Consider the following 14971-nt stretch of genomic DNA (forward strand, 5'->3'; position numbering starts at 1 on the left):
TCTGTACTGTAGTCCTGGGGAGGTGACCCCCATCCCTCCAAGCCTGGGCAGTAACAGGCAGCTGCATAGCAGTGCCTGTTTCAGGAGGTTCATTGGACTATCCTCTTCATGCTCTGCTGAGCCTAAAACCCACAAGAGGACAAAACCCACACCTATAAAGCACCAGAAAGTAAGATGAGAAGACATCCCTTTACTGGGAAGGTGAAAAGTTGTGCTGGAAATGGAAGGAGTCGACCATGCTTTAGACTCTGCTTGGCACTTTGCAGCCAAGTTTCCCCCTTCATGTGTGCCCTCCTTTCACCTGTTTGTGTTTGTGAGCTACGAGAGAGCTCATCTGGTCGGCTTGAGGGGCACAATGCAGTCTCACCAAAATCAATGGGAGGCAGCTATCTGTATGCTGTAAAAGGTCCCACAAAATGTTCTTGTGCATCCTTAAGGGCCTGCATGTCTTCCAAAACTTGGCCCTTTGTTCCTGGTTTGGGAAGAAACATTTATTCCCCTCTTTATGCTGTTTCACTCCAAATGTTTAAGCATTTCTTTCCACTAGAGTAGGGGAAGGAGGGCTCTGGAAAGCAAAAGAGAAAGAGACCAAGGCAGAAGAAAAAAAAAAAAACAAACCAGAAAATGTTAGGAGCAGTAGGGAGGGGAAAACCCAATGCTTTCAATTTTTTTTAATTCTCTTGCTTTCCCTGCCCTCCCAAATCCATCATCACTAGTTCTTTCCTTCTCCCTTTCTTGAAGTTGAGTGACATAGACCCTGCTATTATAGTCCTATATTTATTTGGTGGATGTCTAGTGGACCCATCCAAGATAAGGACCCCATTCAAACCTATCATGACGTGAAGGCCAAAGAAGGGACTGCAGTACTGCCAAACATGGTAGGACTGTTACATCAACAGATGCTGGGGAAGACTTACACAACTTTGGATGGTGTTTCTGGGAGGCAGGGCAATGAAGCACAGAAGCAAAGAGGGAGGATTTGGAGAGATTTTGATTTTTCTTGCAAACCACTTCAAGTTTTTACACTTTGGAAGGAAATTTCCACCAAGTAAGCTTGACCACGTCCAGATTAAAATGGATAAAAAGCCAACAAAAAAACCCCCACTGTGGCTCAGGCTCTGGTTTGAGAATGGTGACTTCAGCCTCTCTGGTCTTCTCGCTTCCTGGGGTCGTGCATGAAGGGGTCCCTATATCAGAGCATTCAGCTGCCCCATTCAGATTCAGATTTTGTTACTCTAGAGAACATCACTGATTCAAATCACTCCTAGACTGCAAACACGTTCCTGCCTTGGCCTGCCAAGTTCAGGTCTTCTCTAGAGCAGAGGTCCAACTGAGTGCAAAAACAAAGACTAACTCTTCTAAGATCCCTACTTTGCCACTGATGTCAGTAGGGAATTGCCTCCACAAAGTGAAATATCAGTAAGCAGTAAAAGCTTTACAGTTTGGATCCCAGTTTTGTGGTTCAGGGGGTTTCCTCTGGTGGTCCTTCCCTGGTGTGTGTTACCCCTACAGCTCCACCTGCAGCAGGAAGCCACTGCTGAGCCTGCCGCTTTGACTAGGAGATTTTGGAGCAAAATTCTTTCAACTGTCATATAGAATAATAACGTTCCAAGCTGCAGTCCTATTGCCTCATGCTGTGACCTTATTGAAGCTCCTAATGTGAAGCCAGGTCAGGTTTTGGATGGCAATCTCCAAGGCAGAGCCAGAATGCTGCAGGAGGCACCATTTGGGAGTCAGCAGGAGGTGCGATTCCTCAAGTCAGTCCTGAACTGATCCCACAGCGTGGTGGAGTATTGCTTTGCTGGCACGTAAGACATGCAGCCACAGTCCCAGCCATCTGAGGATATTAAAAATCTCTTTCTCCAGGAACAGTCATTACCTCTAATACCCTGCTCAAGTTTAAATTTGGGTAATTACTTTCTTCTGACCTAAAAAAAGGTTCTCGGGCGTTTTTTTTTCTAGATACTATATTTTTTTTCATGCTTCCTATAGTAAACAGCTTTGTAGGAATGTTACACACTGTTAAACAGATGCTCTGTTGCACCCTAAAAGCTAGATGCAATTTGGAGGTGGGTCATTATCAGCAGAGAAGCTCTGGGGCCCAGCTGCTACAGGCAGGAGGTAATCATTAATAGTAGGGCTGTGTAGCAGCATTGATGGTGCATGGTATTTGTGAGATATTTGAATAATTAGCAGTGTGATCTGCACACCTCTTCTGAAGAAAACACCAGGTTGCTTTAGAAGATGAATGTATAACCATCCAGGTGGTGTGACAGTCAGCCAGAATTCTTGGCATAACTCGCGCTGGCTTTAGGACCGATGGGCTCCCCTGTGGTCGCTGTGGTGAGGAGCACTGTAAAGAAGCCTTGCTTTCTCTCTGCAGCCTTCCGTTTGATTAGGGGCCCTCTGTGGCCTATTGTGGCCCTACACTGGGTCAGAGCTCTCTCGATGACTTCCTTTTTCTGGAATATCTGAAGACTTGTCTCCTTGCATTAATACCTCTGTCTATTTGCTTTTCAGATTCTTTCTTAGCCTCTTAATCTCCATTGTACATTTTTTCTGCCAGAGGTTAAATTTTTCTATTAGTTTTGGTTTTGCTGGACTTGAGAGTTTAATGGATGCAATTAGCAGGTCTGAATAAATCATTATGGAAAGAGTTTTAAGAAATGAGAGATTTGCTTAATTTTGTTTCTGTAATGAAAAAAAAAACAAAACCCTTTCCAAAAGCCATCTTCAGTGCTTGGCTAACTCCGCAGGGGGATATGATGTGGTATGAGAGATACAACTGACTTAATTCTCATTAGTCTCTAAGCTAAATCTGAATTTGATCTATGCAGCCAAAAGCCTGTGTGGCCTGGTACAGGACCTGCTTTCTGAGCAATCCTGGGAAGTTAGACTGATCAGAGAGGCTGACGTATGGTGCTTTGTTTTGTTGGTGTTTATCTGATTTAATGTGGATACAACTGAGTCTGAGTCTTTTTCTTTTCTAATGAATCTGTTCTTAATGTAAAGTCCCTTCCAAAGGGCAGAAACATGGAAGTATTGCCAAGCACTTAAAATCTCTCTACTGCCTCCCTCTTCTGTAGTTTCTTGTCCTGCCTCCCAGTAACACCATCACAAGTCGTGTAAGTCTTCCCTAGTGCCTCTCAAATCAACATAACAGTCCTGCCGTGTTTGGCGGTACTGCAGTCCTTTCCTTGGCATCGATATTGTGAAAGACTTGAAGACCTTAGCGATGCATATGTCAGCTGTCTAAAGTTCAGGTGCTCCTCTTTCGTGAGAAGAGTGTATCAATGATGATGTGATGAAAGCAAACATGTACAAGAGATTACATGACATGGGAACACCTAGAGCATGTCGACCTTGAGGGCTTGCAAAAAGGCTTTATAAATTGCCCTCTATGGCTTGGCCATCATGAAATCCCAGCATTGCAATGCTGGTATTGACATTTAATTTCCAATTGACTCAGAACTCAAAAAAAAGAGAGTTCTAAGTCAGGTCAAAAAACCACAACCTTTTTTCTGTAACGTTGAAACATTTCTTTGCATTAAAAAAAGACAAAGAAGAAATGTTTCAGCCTTTCCAAAATAGGACTTTTAAAGCTTTTTGTTCTGAAAAATGTTTTGATTGTTTTGATCTATTTGAACACAAACACATTTTGAGATGTATTTTCCTTTGAGTGAACATCAGGTGTTACATTCAACTTTTTCTAGTGGGTTAGCTTAGCAGATTGAGGCTGAAGAGAAAGAACCCTCTTGCTTCTGTCAGCTTGTTTTGTAGAAAAAGACCATGAAACTCCTATGCATCAGCATAGAAGGGGGGGAAAAAAGTGAGTGGTGATAAGAAAAAAGTGGGAGGGGGAAAAAAATGAAACTTACCTGTGAGGGCATCTGCAAAAGCCAACAGCAATGAGGGAGAGAAAATAAGCACTTCTTTCCCTGGACCTACTTGTTTCTCTGACCTTCACAACACAAATCACTCCTTCCATTATAAATGAAATATTAACTGTCCTGCTGCAGTTACAGCGTCCTACCAGCTTCTTGCAGGAGGGTCACAAAGCAGGGGAGGAAAGTAGGGAAGGAACACAGCACTGTCCTTAGCTTATTTCAAAAGGAGGGAAAGAAAATGCAGTCACCGCAAACTGGAATGACAGGGTGCAGCCATTTCACTGGTGGGAAGCATGGTGGGATGAGAGGTAGGTGGAGAGGAGCCCAAAGGGGAAGCAGAGAGGGGCGATCATGCAAATATGATGTCTTACCTGCAGAGTGCCCACAGCCGTGCCTGCCTGGCACTGGCTCAGAGGTGGGACGCCACAAGGAGTTGTGTGCTTGGGTGGCCGGTGTTTGGGATGCATTGCATGGGGCTCCATGTTTCCGATTCAGTCACTGAACTGCTCTACCATAGCAGGCTCTTCTCTCTGTTTTGGGGCAGGAACAGGTGCTGCCATGACCAACCACACCACAGGGCTGGCTTTTTCCCCTTGCTGTAAGTGCTTTGTAGCCAAGGCATTTCTACTGCAGGTTAAACAGGTCTGAGATATTCAAGACCTGAATTGGCACAAGGCATACCCTAGGAGTGGTTTGGAGATAACAACAGGAAAGACTGAGGGATTGTTGTGCTTGTAATGCTTATATATTTTCTGTGCTCTTAGGAGCGCTAGCCACTGGGGAGCAATTTGTGCCTGGTGTACTCTTGCTCTTCAGCTGATGATGAAGGAGGAAGAGGAGAGAGGACCCCAAAGTATTGTTTCATTTTGCTCTGTTGTATTTTTGTCAGTGATAAAAAGCAGAGATTGAGGCCAATCCCAAGAACATTAAGTGGTACCCAGTTTTCCAGGCGCAAGCTGTTTACAGCTCCAATACAGCATACCTTGCTTCTGCTATTTGTCATTCAGGAATCAAGCCCAAAAGCTTTGCCTGTATCCTATCACTCGTTTCTAACATCATCTCGCATTATGCATAGTCATGTTATCAAGCACTACTGCAACATGTCCAGCTCCCAGAAACACCTGTAAATCTCCTTAACTGTCAACACTGACTCCATCCCAGATGGTTTGGGGGGGATGATGGTTCTTTCTTGATGTGTGCTGGTGATGCATGTCCCCCTTGAGCCTCTCCCCATCTCAGACTTGCCCTGTCCATTGGAAAATATGATGGAGGGTCAATGGATACATGGTGGCTGCCTCTGGCCAGCAGCTGGCTGGGCCCTGCTCAGGGTGTGGAGGAACAAGGATGGCATCCATCAGCAAAACAAAGTGTTGCTGCCACAGGCAGGCACCAGCTATAGAACCAGTACAAGGAAATGTGTTTTAGGCAAAATATAATTAACCTAGATATGGATCTTGATGTCACAAGACAGTGCTGAAGCCAAGAGCTTAACAGGACTTTTACAAGGAGGAGACAGTTATGTGGATAATGAGAATAGCCTATGGTTAAAGGAGTCAGGAAACCTTTCTCCTTTTGCTGTTTTTCCTTTTTCAAATGAGCACCATGACCCCTTTATCTGTAAGGGCTTGAATCAACTGTGAACTGTCACTGTTAGGGAAAAAAACCCTCTCTTTAAGGACAAGTTATTACATAGTGGATTGCTGTGGGTTTTCTGGTGCCTTTCTCTGAAGCATCTTGTGGTGGCCAAGAGAGAGGAGCTGACTGTGGGCAGAAATGCCTGGTTTTCCTTTTAGTTTCCAAAACCTGTTGGAGGCCCCAGACCTTGCTGGGAAAGCTGTCGGGAGTGGAGCTGTGGGAAGGGAGACCAGCGGCAAGGTAGGGCTGTGGCAGGGAGGGGGAGAGCATGTGCATGAGTTTGCTTATAATTAGGAGATTTGAACTTTGAAAGAAGTTAATTAATAATGAAACTTCTGACTGAATGATGCAGATTATGAAGACCAGCTTTGTTGGCAGCTGAAATTAATTACAGGCTCAGGCACAGGGAAAGGAGGGGGTGAAGGATGTGGGGAGGGGGAAGCATCACTGAAAAAAAGATGATAAACCTGGCTGCAGGCTGTTGCCGTGGTGATGGGAGGCAGTCGCTGTGGTTGACAGCAGTGACACATTGAAGGCAGCAGGTACTTCTAATTACCCCCTCCACTAACCCAAGCAGGCAGCAACCCCTCCTAACTCAGGGTAGGAGATGCTCTGGTTTTCTCCTCGCACTTTCTTCCTCTCTGCTGCAGGTTGGATGTGCTTTTTCAGGGTCCCTGCCTGTTCTGAAAGGAAAACTGTGGGGCAGCAGCTTTTCCTAATGTCACTTTAATAGCCTGGGAGCAGCCAGCGATTCAGCAGTGTCCTTGGGAAGCTGAACAACGCTGGCAAACTTTCAGAGAGCTGGTATCCAAAAAGCAGGGGAGGAGAAATTGAGTGCAGCCAGCCACAGCTTTTTGAGCAAGATGATGAGGGTCTTGTGTATCTGGCCCAAATTGCAACATTTTTGGGAGCACTCGCTGTGGCTGGCCAGATCTTGTGCTTTGGGGTCTCGCCAGCTGCCCGAAGGCACTCTGCCATGGTCTGCGTGGCCTGGGGGGGGGGGCACTGCAAGGGGACCGAGAGGAGCAAAGGGAGCACGGGAGCATCCTGACCACCCACGCATTGCTGCTGCCGAAGCATGTGCACAAAAGTGTAGATCTGTATGAAATAAACCCCTGACTTCGAGCCCCTTTGCCTGAATTCCCTGAGTTTGGCCACAGTTGCAGAGTAGTACTCCCTGCCTCCAGGGCTCTTGTATCATGTTTTCTGGATGTTTGCTGAAGAAAAAAAACCCTAGCTTTTAAAACAATTTCTGCTTTTTATTTTTTACATATTAATTTCATCCAGGGCTGTTCTAAGCACTAGCTCTGTCCGTACCTCTCCTGACTGTCTTATGCCCAGGGAGAGGGACTTTTGCAGCTGTTGGCTCAGCCCACACCGAAATTCTTTTGGCCCCTCAAAGACTGTCATTCAGCACTGATCCCTCTGTCAGGGCTTCACTGGTGCTGCCTTTCCAGTAGCTGTCAAAGCACCTGCTGCAAAATGGAGAGGCTGAGAGAGCTGGGACTCTTCAGCCTGGAAAAGAGAAGATTCAGGGGGATCTTATCCATGCGTATAAATACCTGGTGGGAGGAGTAAAGGAAACAGACTGCTCAGTGGTGGCCAGTGACAGGGCAAGAAGCAACGTGCACAGCCTGAAACATGGGATATCCCATTTAAACGTAAGAAAACACTTTTTCACTGTGTAGATAGTCAAACAGTGGAGCAGGTTGCCCAGAGAGGTTCTGGTGCCTCCACCCTTGGAGATATTCGAAGCCCAACTGGATGCAACCCTGAGCAATCTGCTGTAGTTGATGCTACTTTGAGCAGGGGGGTTAGACAAGATGACCTCCAGAGACCTCTTCCAACCTCAACTGTTCTGTGGTTCTGTAATTCTGTGAAAGATGATGCCAAACAGATTTTGAAAAGTCCAGAAGAGAATTGCAGTCTTACCCGAAAAGCCTGTGGGAGCTAATGGAGACCTCTCCAATTGCTTTCTTGGGCTTTGGATCAGATCATTAAAGAAACATGTAAGAGAGAAAGGTGGAAAGTTAAAGTTGCGTTGTGTAGACATACTGAGGGCAAATATTTTATTCGTGCCCTTTTGGTGTATTCCTCTCAGAAAAGGCCTCTGGTTTTGAAGCCTACATCGAGGGTAGGCTCCATGTGCATTACTTTGTACAGCACTTGGGATTAACTTCATGAGGGCTAATAACACATTCTTGAAATGACCTCATAGCATGACTGGCACAGCAGAGCTGGTGCCCTGCTCTTGTCTGATTTTGCAGCTGAAGGTAGCTCACTAAAAAACAGGTGGAGGAGAAGAGGAAGAATTAATAATCTTCTAGATCAGATTGTGCGGGTTAGTCATGAATCACTGTCAGAGAATGAGCACAGAAGAGTTGCTTAGAACGAACCATAGATGTTGAGTGTCTTTCAGAAGTCACCAGAGATACAGGCCACTGTTTTGGATTCAGTTCTGCAAGGACTGAAAATGGGTGCACTCAGTAGGTTGTATTTTAAATGGATAATTTCTTGGCTCTCTTATTTTAAATTAAAAAAATTAAAGAATTTTGTCTGAAAATGGAAACTGAGCAGATATGTTTGTGAGGTGTGTTAAAATACCCGAGAAGGATGGTTCTGCCAGAGGCTGGAGGTCCATTCTCATTAGAATCTACATCACTGCTTTGCAATGTGAACACTGAAAAGATATCACAGAAACGTGCCCGCTTTTAGAGCTAAAATACTGTAAATGAGTTCTTAGATAAGTGTGTATCAAGTCTTAAGACTCCTTCAGACGGAGAGGGATGGTAAAGAGGAGGCAGGTAGAGGGTGTGGAGAGCACAGAGAAGGTCACACAAATACACCATTTTTATCCTCTTCTGTAATATATAAATGAAGTGGCACTTTATGAAATTAAAAGGCAAGAAATTAAAAATAAATAGGAGAAAACAATTTTTAATGTAAAGTATAATTAGCCAATGTAGCTCACGGCTGCCAACTATTATCGAAGCAGATATTTTAGTAAGATTATCAACAAAGGATTCAAATGAATAAGCAAAGCATCTGCAGGGGACACCAGTGTAGCTGAGAAAACAATTATAAGGGCTATCACTCCTCATGCTTTAGGGCATAAACAGATCACCAGCTGGGGTCAGAAATGCAATTTCCCCCCATGGTTACTGAATAACTTAATTAGGCACATTGTGGAGTTTTATCCAGCATGGGTCACTGCTGGAAGCAAAATAACAGATTAGATGGACCACTGACCTGTTCCGATATGGCAACTCTTTATGTCCAAGTTCCTCTCAGAAGGGAAGAGGAAGACTTCTAGCCTTGTGTTGTACCCCCTTCCCAGAAGGGCAGTAATCACAAGGTTCACATAGAGATCTGGCTGTTCATTTTGATTTAGAACCCTAGATCGTAGAGATCTCTGCTACATTTGAGCACAGGCCACCATGGAAAGTCTCTTCTATGTCTTTGGAAGGTTCAGTAAACCAACGAGGGAAGGGACTCAGCAAATCACCAGGAGAGGAGTGAGCATGTGTTTAACTATGGCAATGATTTGACTTGTATAAATACCTTAGGCCTTTATGCTACCTCTACTTTCCCCTTTTCAAAAGAGTTTTGGCTTAATCAAGGAGTGGAGTAATGAGGAACTGAGGGGGGGAAAAACATAAGAATTTAATAAATCAGCCTACCAGCAGTTGTTATTTCCCTTAATCTTCCTATTTTGTCACCCTAAGCCTAGAGCAAGCTTATCTCAGCCATGATGCTTTTACAAGCAAGTTTTCCTTGACTCTTTTCCACCTGGTTTGAGTGTGTCAGCATGATGGTGATTTTGTTAAACTGCGTTACCCTGGGGATGTACCAGCCGTGTGAGGATATGGACTGCCTTTCTGACAGGTGTAAAATCTTGCAGGTAAGCAGACTTCCTTCTTGTTGTGATGGTGCCCCAGTCAAAGTCACAAATTTTCATGCATGCTTTCCTTCAGTGTATGGGCAACACCTTCCCAGACAGGTTGGCAAGAATGTCCCTGGCAGTAAGCTATCCTGTTGTAAAATGGCAAGAGCTTGCTTTGAGGAGGGGAATGGGGCAAGAGAGAGATAACGAATGAAGTCTATTTGTGACCATGCAGTACAGAACAGTTGCTAACCTTCCTGATCCTGTGCATAAACAGGGGTTTCCTGACGTAGACAGCTACAAGATATATAGTTCAGAGGTAAGCCAGAGAGAAATAACTAAGGTTACAGCATCCAGGTGTGAGAGAATAGCAGCCCCCAATGCATTCGCTACTCTGTTGAGGAGCAAAGGTACTACTCAGTCCATAGGTAATGTGGCATTCAGGATGCCCAAAGGGAGAAGAAACAAAAGGTATGGCAAGAAGGTCCGTGGGTACATCCAGCCTATGAATGCACTAGCTGTACTTGCTGCTTCCCCAAAGAGAAGGTGACAGCAAAGGTTGTCATCTATAGTGTTGCTGAGGCTGTGACGTTCAGAGATCTGAAGCCTCCGTCTGTGATTGGTATGTGCTGTCCAAGCTGTGCATGAAGCTGCACTATATCCTCAGCTAAGCCATTTGCAGCGGGGTGATGAGGAATCCCTCCTGGGAGACCTTGGAAGGACAGCGTTTCCCTTGCCGGGTTTGGACCTGCTGGTGCTGAGCCAGTATCTCTTTTTGAGTCCATGTAAGGAGTCTCTGAGTCTACATCAATTACTTCACCCATGGGGAAAAAAAACTATAAAAGCCCCTTGTTTACTTGAGCTGCAGGAAGCTGTGATGCCAGGGCTGCATGGAAGAAGCTTTTCCAGCCCTGCCTCTAATTCATTTTTAGAAGTACTGAAATTTGTATTTATCTCACATTCTGCATTTTAAAGTCCAAGGCTGAGAATGCTTCTCAGGTGTGCTGTTGGGTTTCTGTTTGGCAGGTCTTTGATGATTTCATCTTCATCTTCTTTGCCATGGAAATGGTCTTAAAGATGGTGGCCCTGGGGATCTTTGGCAAGAAGTGTTACCTTGGAGATACTTGGAACCGCCTGGACTTCTTCATTGTCATGGCTGGGTAGGTCAATAGTTTCTGGATTTATTTGTTCTGTGTTTGCTAGAGTCTTGCATGGAACAGAAATGATGTAAATGACGGGAAAGTTTCCACTCTGGTGCTACTCCAGTCCATCTGCCGAACTGGAATCGGACGTGCTGGGGTTAGCAGTCTGTCGAAGAAACAGTAGACAAGGTAGCTTAGCTCCCCAGCTAATGTGCAGCTATCTATCTCGCACAACTTCAGTAGAGGGTGTTAATTTGTACCAGCTGAAGAGCCAGCCCGGAACCTTTTTTGTTTTTAAAATGTCTGAGTGGAAGAGCTGTAACCTTTACCAGAACCAAGCTAGTTTCTCTGTTTCCAGCAGCAGTGTTTCAAAGGTAGGAATGTAATTTTTGTTACTCTGGGCTTTTTGTCTTTGTATTGCACTGGCCTTACCCATGGTACTATTGGGACAAGCTGACATTTGAGTGTTTTTTACAACAAAGTTGCTATGGTGAAGCTCTGATTTCCCCTCTGCATGTATGAAGTGGAAAGCCTACCAGGATTTGCCTACTGAATCACAGCAAAATGTCTATCTCTGATACCAGTGGACATGTGCTATTTTGGAATTTCTCCATTTTCAATTAGATTGCCTTTTGGTATAGTAAAAAAAAAAAAAAGTCAGAAATAAACTTCTAATATTGCTGTTCTCACAGCAAACAAGTGAACGTCTTTTCAGAGAGAAACCCCCACTTTCCTCTTCCTCCCAGCAAGGAATTATCGGCATTCACTGTCACCTGGAAGTGCGTGTATTACTGACTGAGCCAGCAGTGAGTTCGAGCTCACTTTGCAGTTTTCCCCTGCAGTGCGGAGTAGCACTGTCTTTATATTTGCTTTTGATGCAGTTCTACAGCAAGACTTGAAAGTCATTCCCTCTGGAGGGGCATATAATTGTTTGCTTCTGGGGGGAGTGGAGATTTTCAAACTCAGTTCAGTTGTAAAAGTTTGAAGGCTGATTCTTGGCCAGCTTGTGCATGAAAAGAGGACAGGCAGATGAAAGCTGTAGCTTTTTCTGAATTAAACACAACATGTGTGAGATGGGAAGACCTTTCTTGTGGCTGAGCCTGCTGTGATTAGCATCTGATTTAAAATGGCCCGGCATGGGGACTGTGAGTTCATCAGGAAAGGCTAAGTTAAAGCACCTGACACACGGTGGTGAGAAAAGCCAGATCATTGTATGTTCTAGCCTGAGCTCCTGGTGGTAAAATTGCTGGTGACTGGATGCAGGGAAAGTGAGACCCTACCACAGCAGCCTTTGAGGAGGAAAGGGAAGAACAAGTGTGTTTGAAAGGGGGACCTTGGAGCCCACGGTGCTCCTCCGTGTGGGTGATGTGCTGCGGTATGCTGGGAGGAAGGCTGTGCTCCAGGTGGGTACAGGATCGCCGGCATATGGGGTAAAAGGCTTGGGAACTGGGGGTCTCGCTCTGCCTGGTGTCCCTGCAAGCATGGTATGTGCGTGGTGCTATCTGGAGAGATGAAGAAATCAGTGGGGCAATGCTAATGAAAGAGGGTGAGCTCAAGTGCCTAATCCATGAAGGAAACAAGTGAAATCCATGCTACTTAGATGAGAAGGGAGTAAACCCCATTTACATATTTCCCTATGTTGCTGTTGCTGGCAGAAATTTGAGGAGGGAGAGAGACTTTTGTGCACCTGATGGCAGTACTAGGAAAAAAGCTCTTATCTGAATTCCCTTCATTGCCAAGGAGACTTAGAATCAACTCCTTAGATATAAAATAATCAGTGTGGAGGATTTTTCATTTCAGGTCCAAAACTGAAAGAAATTTGTTTCCCGATTTCTATACAATTGTCCTCATGAGGTGTCAGGCTAGAAATGATAGTAATCTCATTAGAATATCTGATCTCAAAAGACTTCTGCTAAAGAAAGATTCTTCCATTTAGTTATATAGAACTAATGACTATATAATGTATTTCGAGTTATAAAAGCTTGTGGTTATTAATTCATTATTCTTTGAAATTCATTAAAATTGTCTGCACTGTTTAAATCAAATCCAAGGCTCAAACTTACACTTACATACAGACTGTAGGCTTTTATTTAACCTCAAATTTAAGCCCCAAGCTTTATCCTGATTGGTCCCACACCTGGATCATGGTTTCAGCTTACTCCGGGTCCAGATGCTGCCTTAGCCTTCTGACTCAGAGGAGACATCCTGCATTAGGTCTTGCATGTTTTCTCCATGCCAGTGAGTTAGATCCTGATCAGAGGCTAATGAGTTTTCTCTAAGGGCCTTCTCCTTTTCATGGTCCTGGACTTTCATTGCCTGCAAGGGAGGTCATAAATTTGGCTCTCAAGAAAACATCTGTGATGTTGGGAAGTAATGCACTGCCTAGAAGATGTGCAGCTTCTCTCAGTTTCAAGAATAAAGACTGTACTTCCCAGCACCTTGTCTTCCCTTCTCCCTTTCCAAATAAACACCAACAAGGCAGCAAAGGTTGGAAGAATAAACTGTAGCATGGAAAAGCAAAGTGCAGGCAAGGGACCGTTCTGTCAGGCATTCCTGGGCAGCTGAGATACCTCCATCTGGCTAGCTGCATGACAGCATGTTTTATCAAAGAGCATAATGACTATTTACTGCTATTGCCCCAGACGGTGTTTTGGTTACATAAACCATGTATTCAGGCATTCATTTGTGGTTTTCTCCTCACTTCCTTGGAAAGCCAGAAGCTATAGTTTTAGTTAGCTGAATTCCCTCGCGTGCCCCTGCCCTGCTTGCCCCTGCTCCCCACGCAACCCAGCAGCTCAAGGAGGAAGACTCCATTGTCACTAAAAATGTTCAGTTTCCATAGTGATAGGAGCTGACATCACCAGAACTTTCTCCCCTCTCACACACTCCCTCCCCCAACCACCTTCCACACGTTTTTTTTAGAAAGGATTAGAAAAAAACCAAAACAACAGTCCTAAGTCAATGCTCTCCTTCATTGTTCCCCTTAGAGCTCCTAAAACCAGGTGAGGTAATTTGGGTTGAAGAATGCCGATGCCCTTGTGCGCACAAGCAACCAGGGCTGCAGATTCAGCTTGCCAATGCTCCAGTTCCGAACTGCTCGCTGGCGACAGGAGGTTGCAGGTTTCCAGACGTTTCAAGCAGGCTGTGCTCGTCACCAGCTGTCCTGGTGGGAGTCCCTCTTCCCTGCGTTTGTGATTAGGTCTTGTCTGTCGTCATTTGTTTCCCACAGTGATGGGTGCGTTTGGAGAGCTTGATCTGAGGCAACTTCAGAGAGCAGCTTCCTAAAGTTGAGAGCCTACTATGTTTTGAAAGTTCAGATAATGCGAACACTAATCATATTGGAAATGTCTGCCAGTGTCTATACATGCGTGAATTTAGGAGAAGAGTCACTTATTTCTGGGCTAGCACTCATCAACTTCTTAAGCCAGGTGGTTCTCTAGCAAAAAAAGAGTTAGCAATTTCTCCTTGCTCTACTCTGTGAGGCAGTTGTGTTCACATGCGGTTGCAGATGATGCCACTGTCCCTCTGGGAAGGGAGATGTCCCTTTACATGACTCTATCCTGAGGGTCCCCATGCAAGGAGTGAATTCGTGCAACCTGCTTGGCCTTGGGGGCATTAATTCCACTGATGGAGTGGTTGTTCTGCCTCTCTTGAGCCAAGTGCTGTAATTAACAGTCTGTGGTGGGAATTATGTCTGTCTCTGCCCTTTTCTGTGGCATCCCCGTGACACATTCTGGTATACAATTTACTTGTGTAAATAGGTAGGTAGGTTAAGGGGGAGAGGGCTTCACTGCGTGGCTGGGGGTATGATTGTGATTACAAGTGTGTGCCCAAACTACGTCCAAAATCTTTCCTTAACTACTTGCTGTTTGGAGTCCAATGGCTGAGGAGAGGCTGGTCTGTCTTTCGGAGAATGTCCTGTCTTTGCCTCTCTCCACTATCACACTGGAGCTTGCCATGTAGATCTCATAAGCTGTGGTCAAATCCCATGCTGACCTTGCTTTTGATGAGATGAATGGCATGACTTGTGTATTTTGGCATTTTGAGATATACTTGCAGTGTTTTTTAACAGCTTTTAAAAGTGGTGGACATCAGAACAAAACACAGTACTCTTGTGTAGCTGCTTAAGTGGTAATACTGTGTCTCTATTCCAGCCTGAAATTTCCTAGTTCCTACAGCCAAGCATTGCAGTAGCCCATCTAATCAATCACAGCATCTCCCTATCAATTCATTCAGCTGTTTTCTCCATTGGCTCCAAGCTTGGTTGGTTGGTTGGTTTTTTTTTTTTTCCTCTCAGCCTCCTCTTCTGAAGAGAGAAAATCCCTTCCTATTAGTAGGAACAGAAAACTTTGTTCCCAGATGTACGCTGTTCCATTTGTTCACGCTGGAATACATATTATTTGCATTTCCAAAGCAGTTCATAC

The 14971-nt window shown here is 44.8% G+C and overlaps 1 protein-coding gene across 1 annotated transcript in view; it reads left to right on the top strand.

Moving 5' to 3' along the window:
• Positions 1-14971, top strand: part of CACNA1I (calcium voltage-gated channel subunit alpha1 I) — a 166306-nt gene that overhangs the window by 62760 nt on the left and 88575 nt on the right. Inside the window, exons 2-3 of the mRNA XM_050892893.1 lie at positions 9312-9423; positions 10432-10565. Coding sequence (XP_050748850.1) covers positions 9312-9423; positions 10432-10565 — 246 coding nt within the window. The remainder of the gene's footprint in view (positions 1-9311; positions 9424-10431; positions 10566-14971) is intronic.

The sequence above is a fragment of the Gymnogyps californianus genome, chromosome 1 (genome assembly GCF_018139145.2).
Source record: "Gymnogyps californianus isolate 813 chromosome 1, ASM1813914v2, whole genome shotgun sequence".
NCBI lineage: Eukaryota > Metazoa > Chordata > Aves > Accipitriformes > Cathartidae > Gymnogyps > Gymnogyps californianus.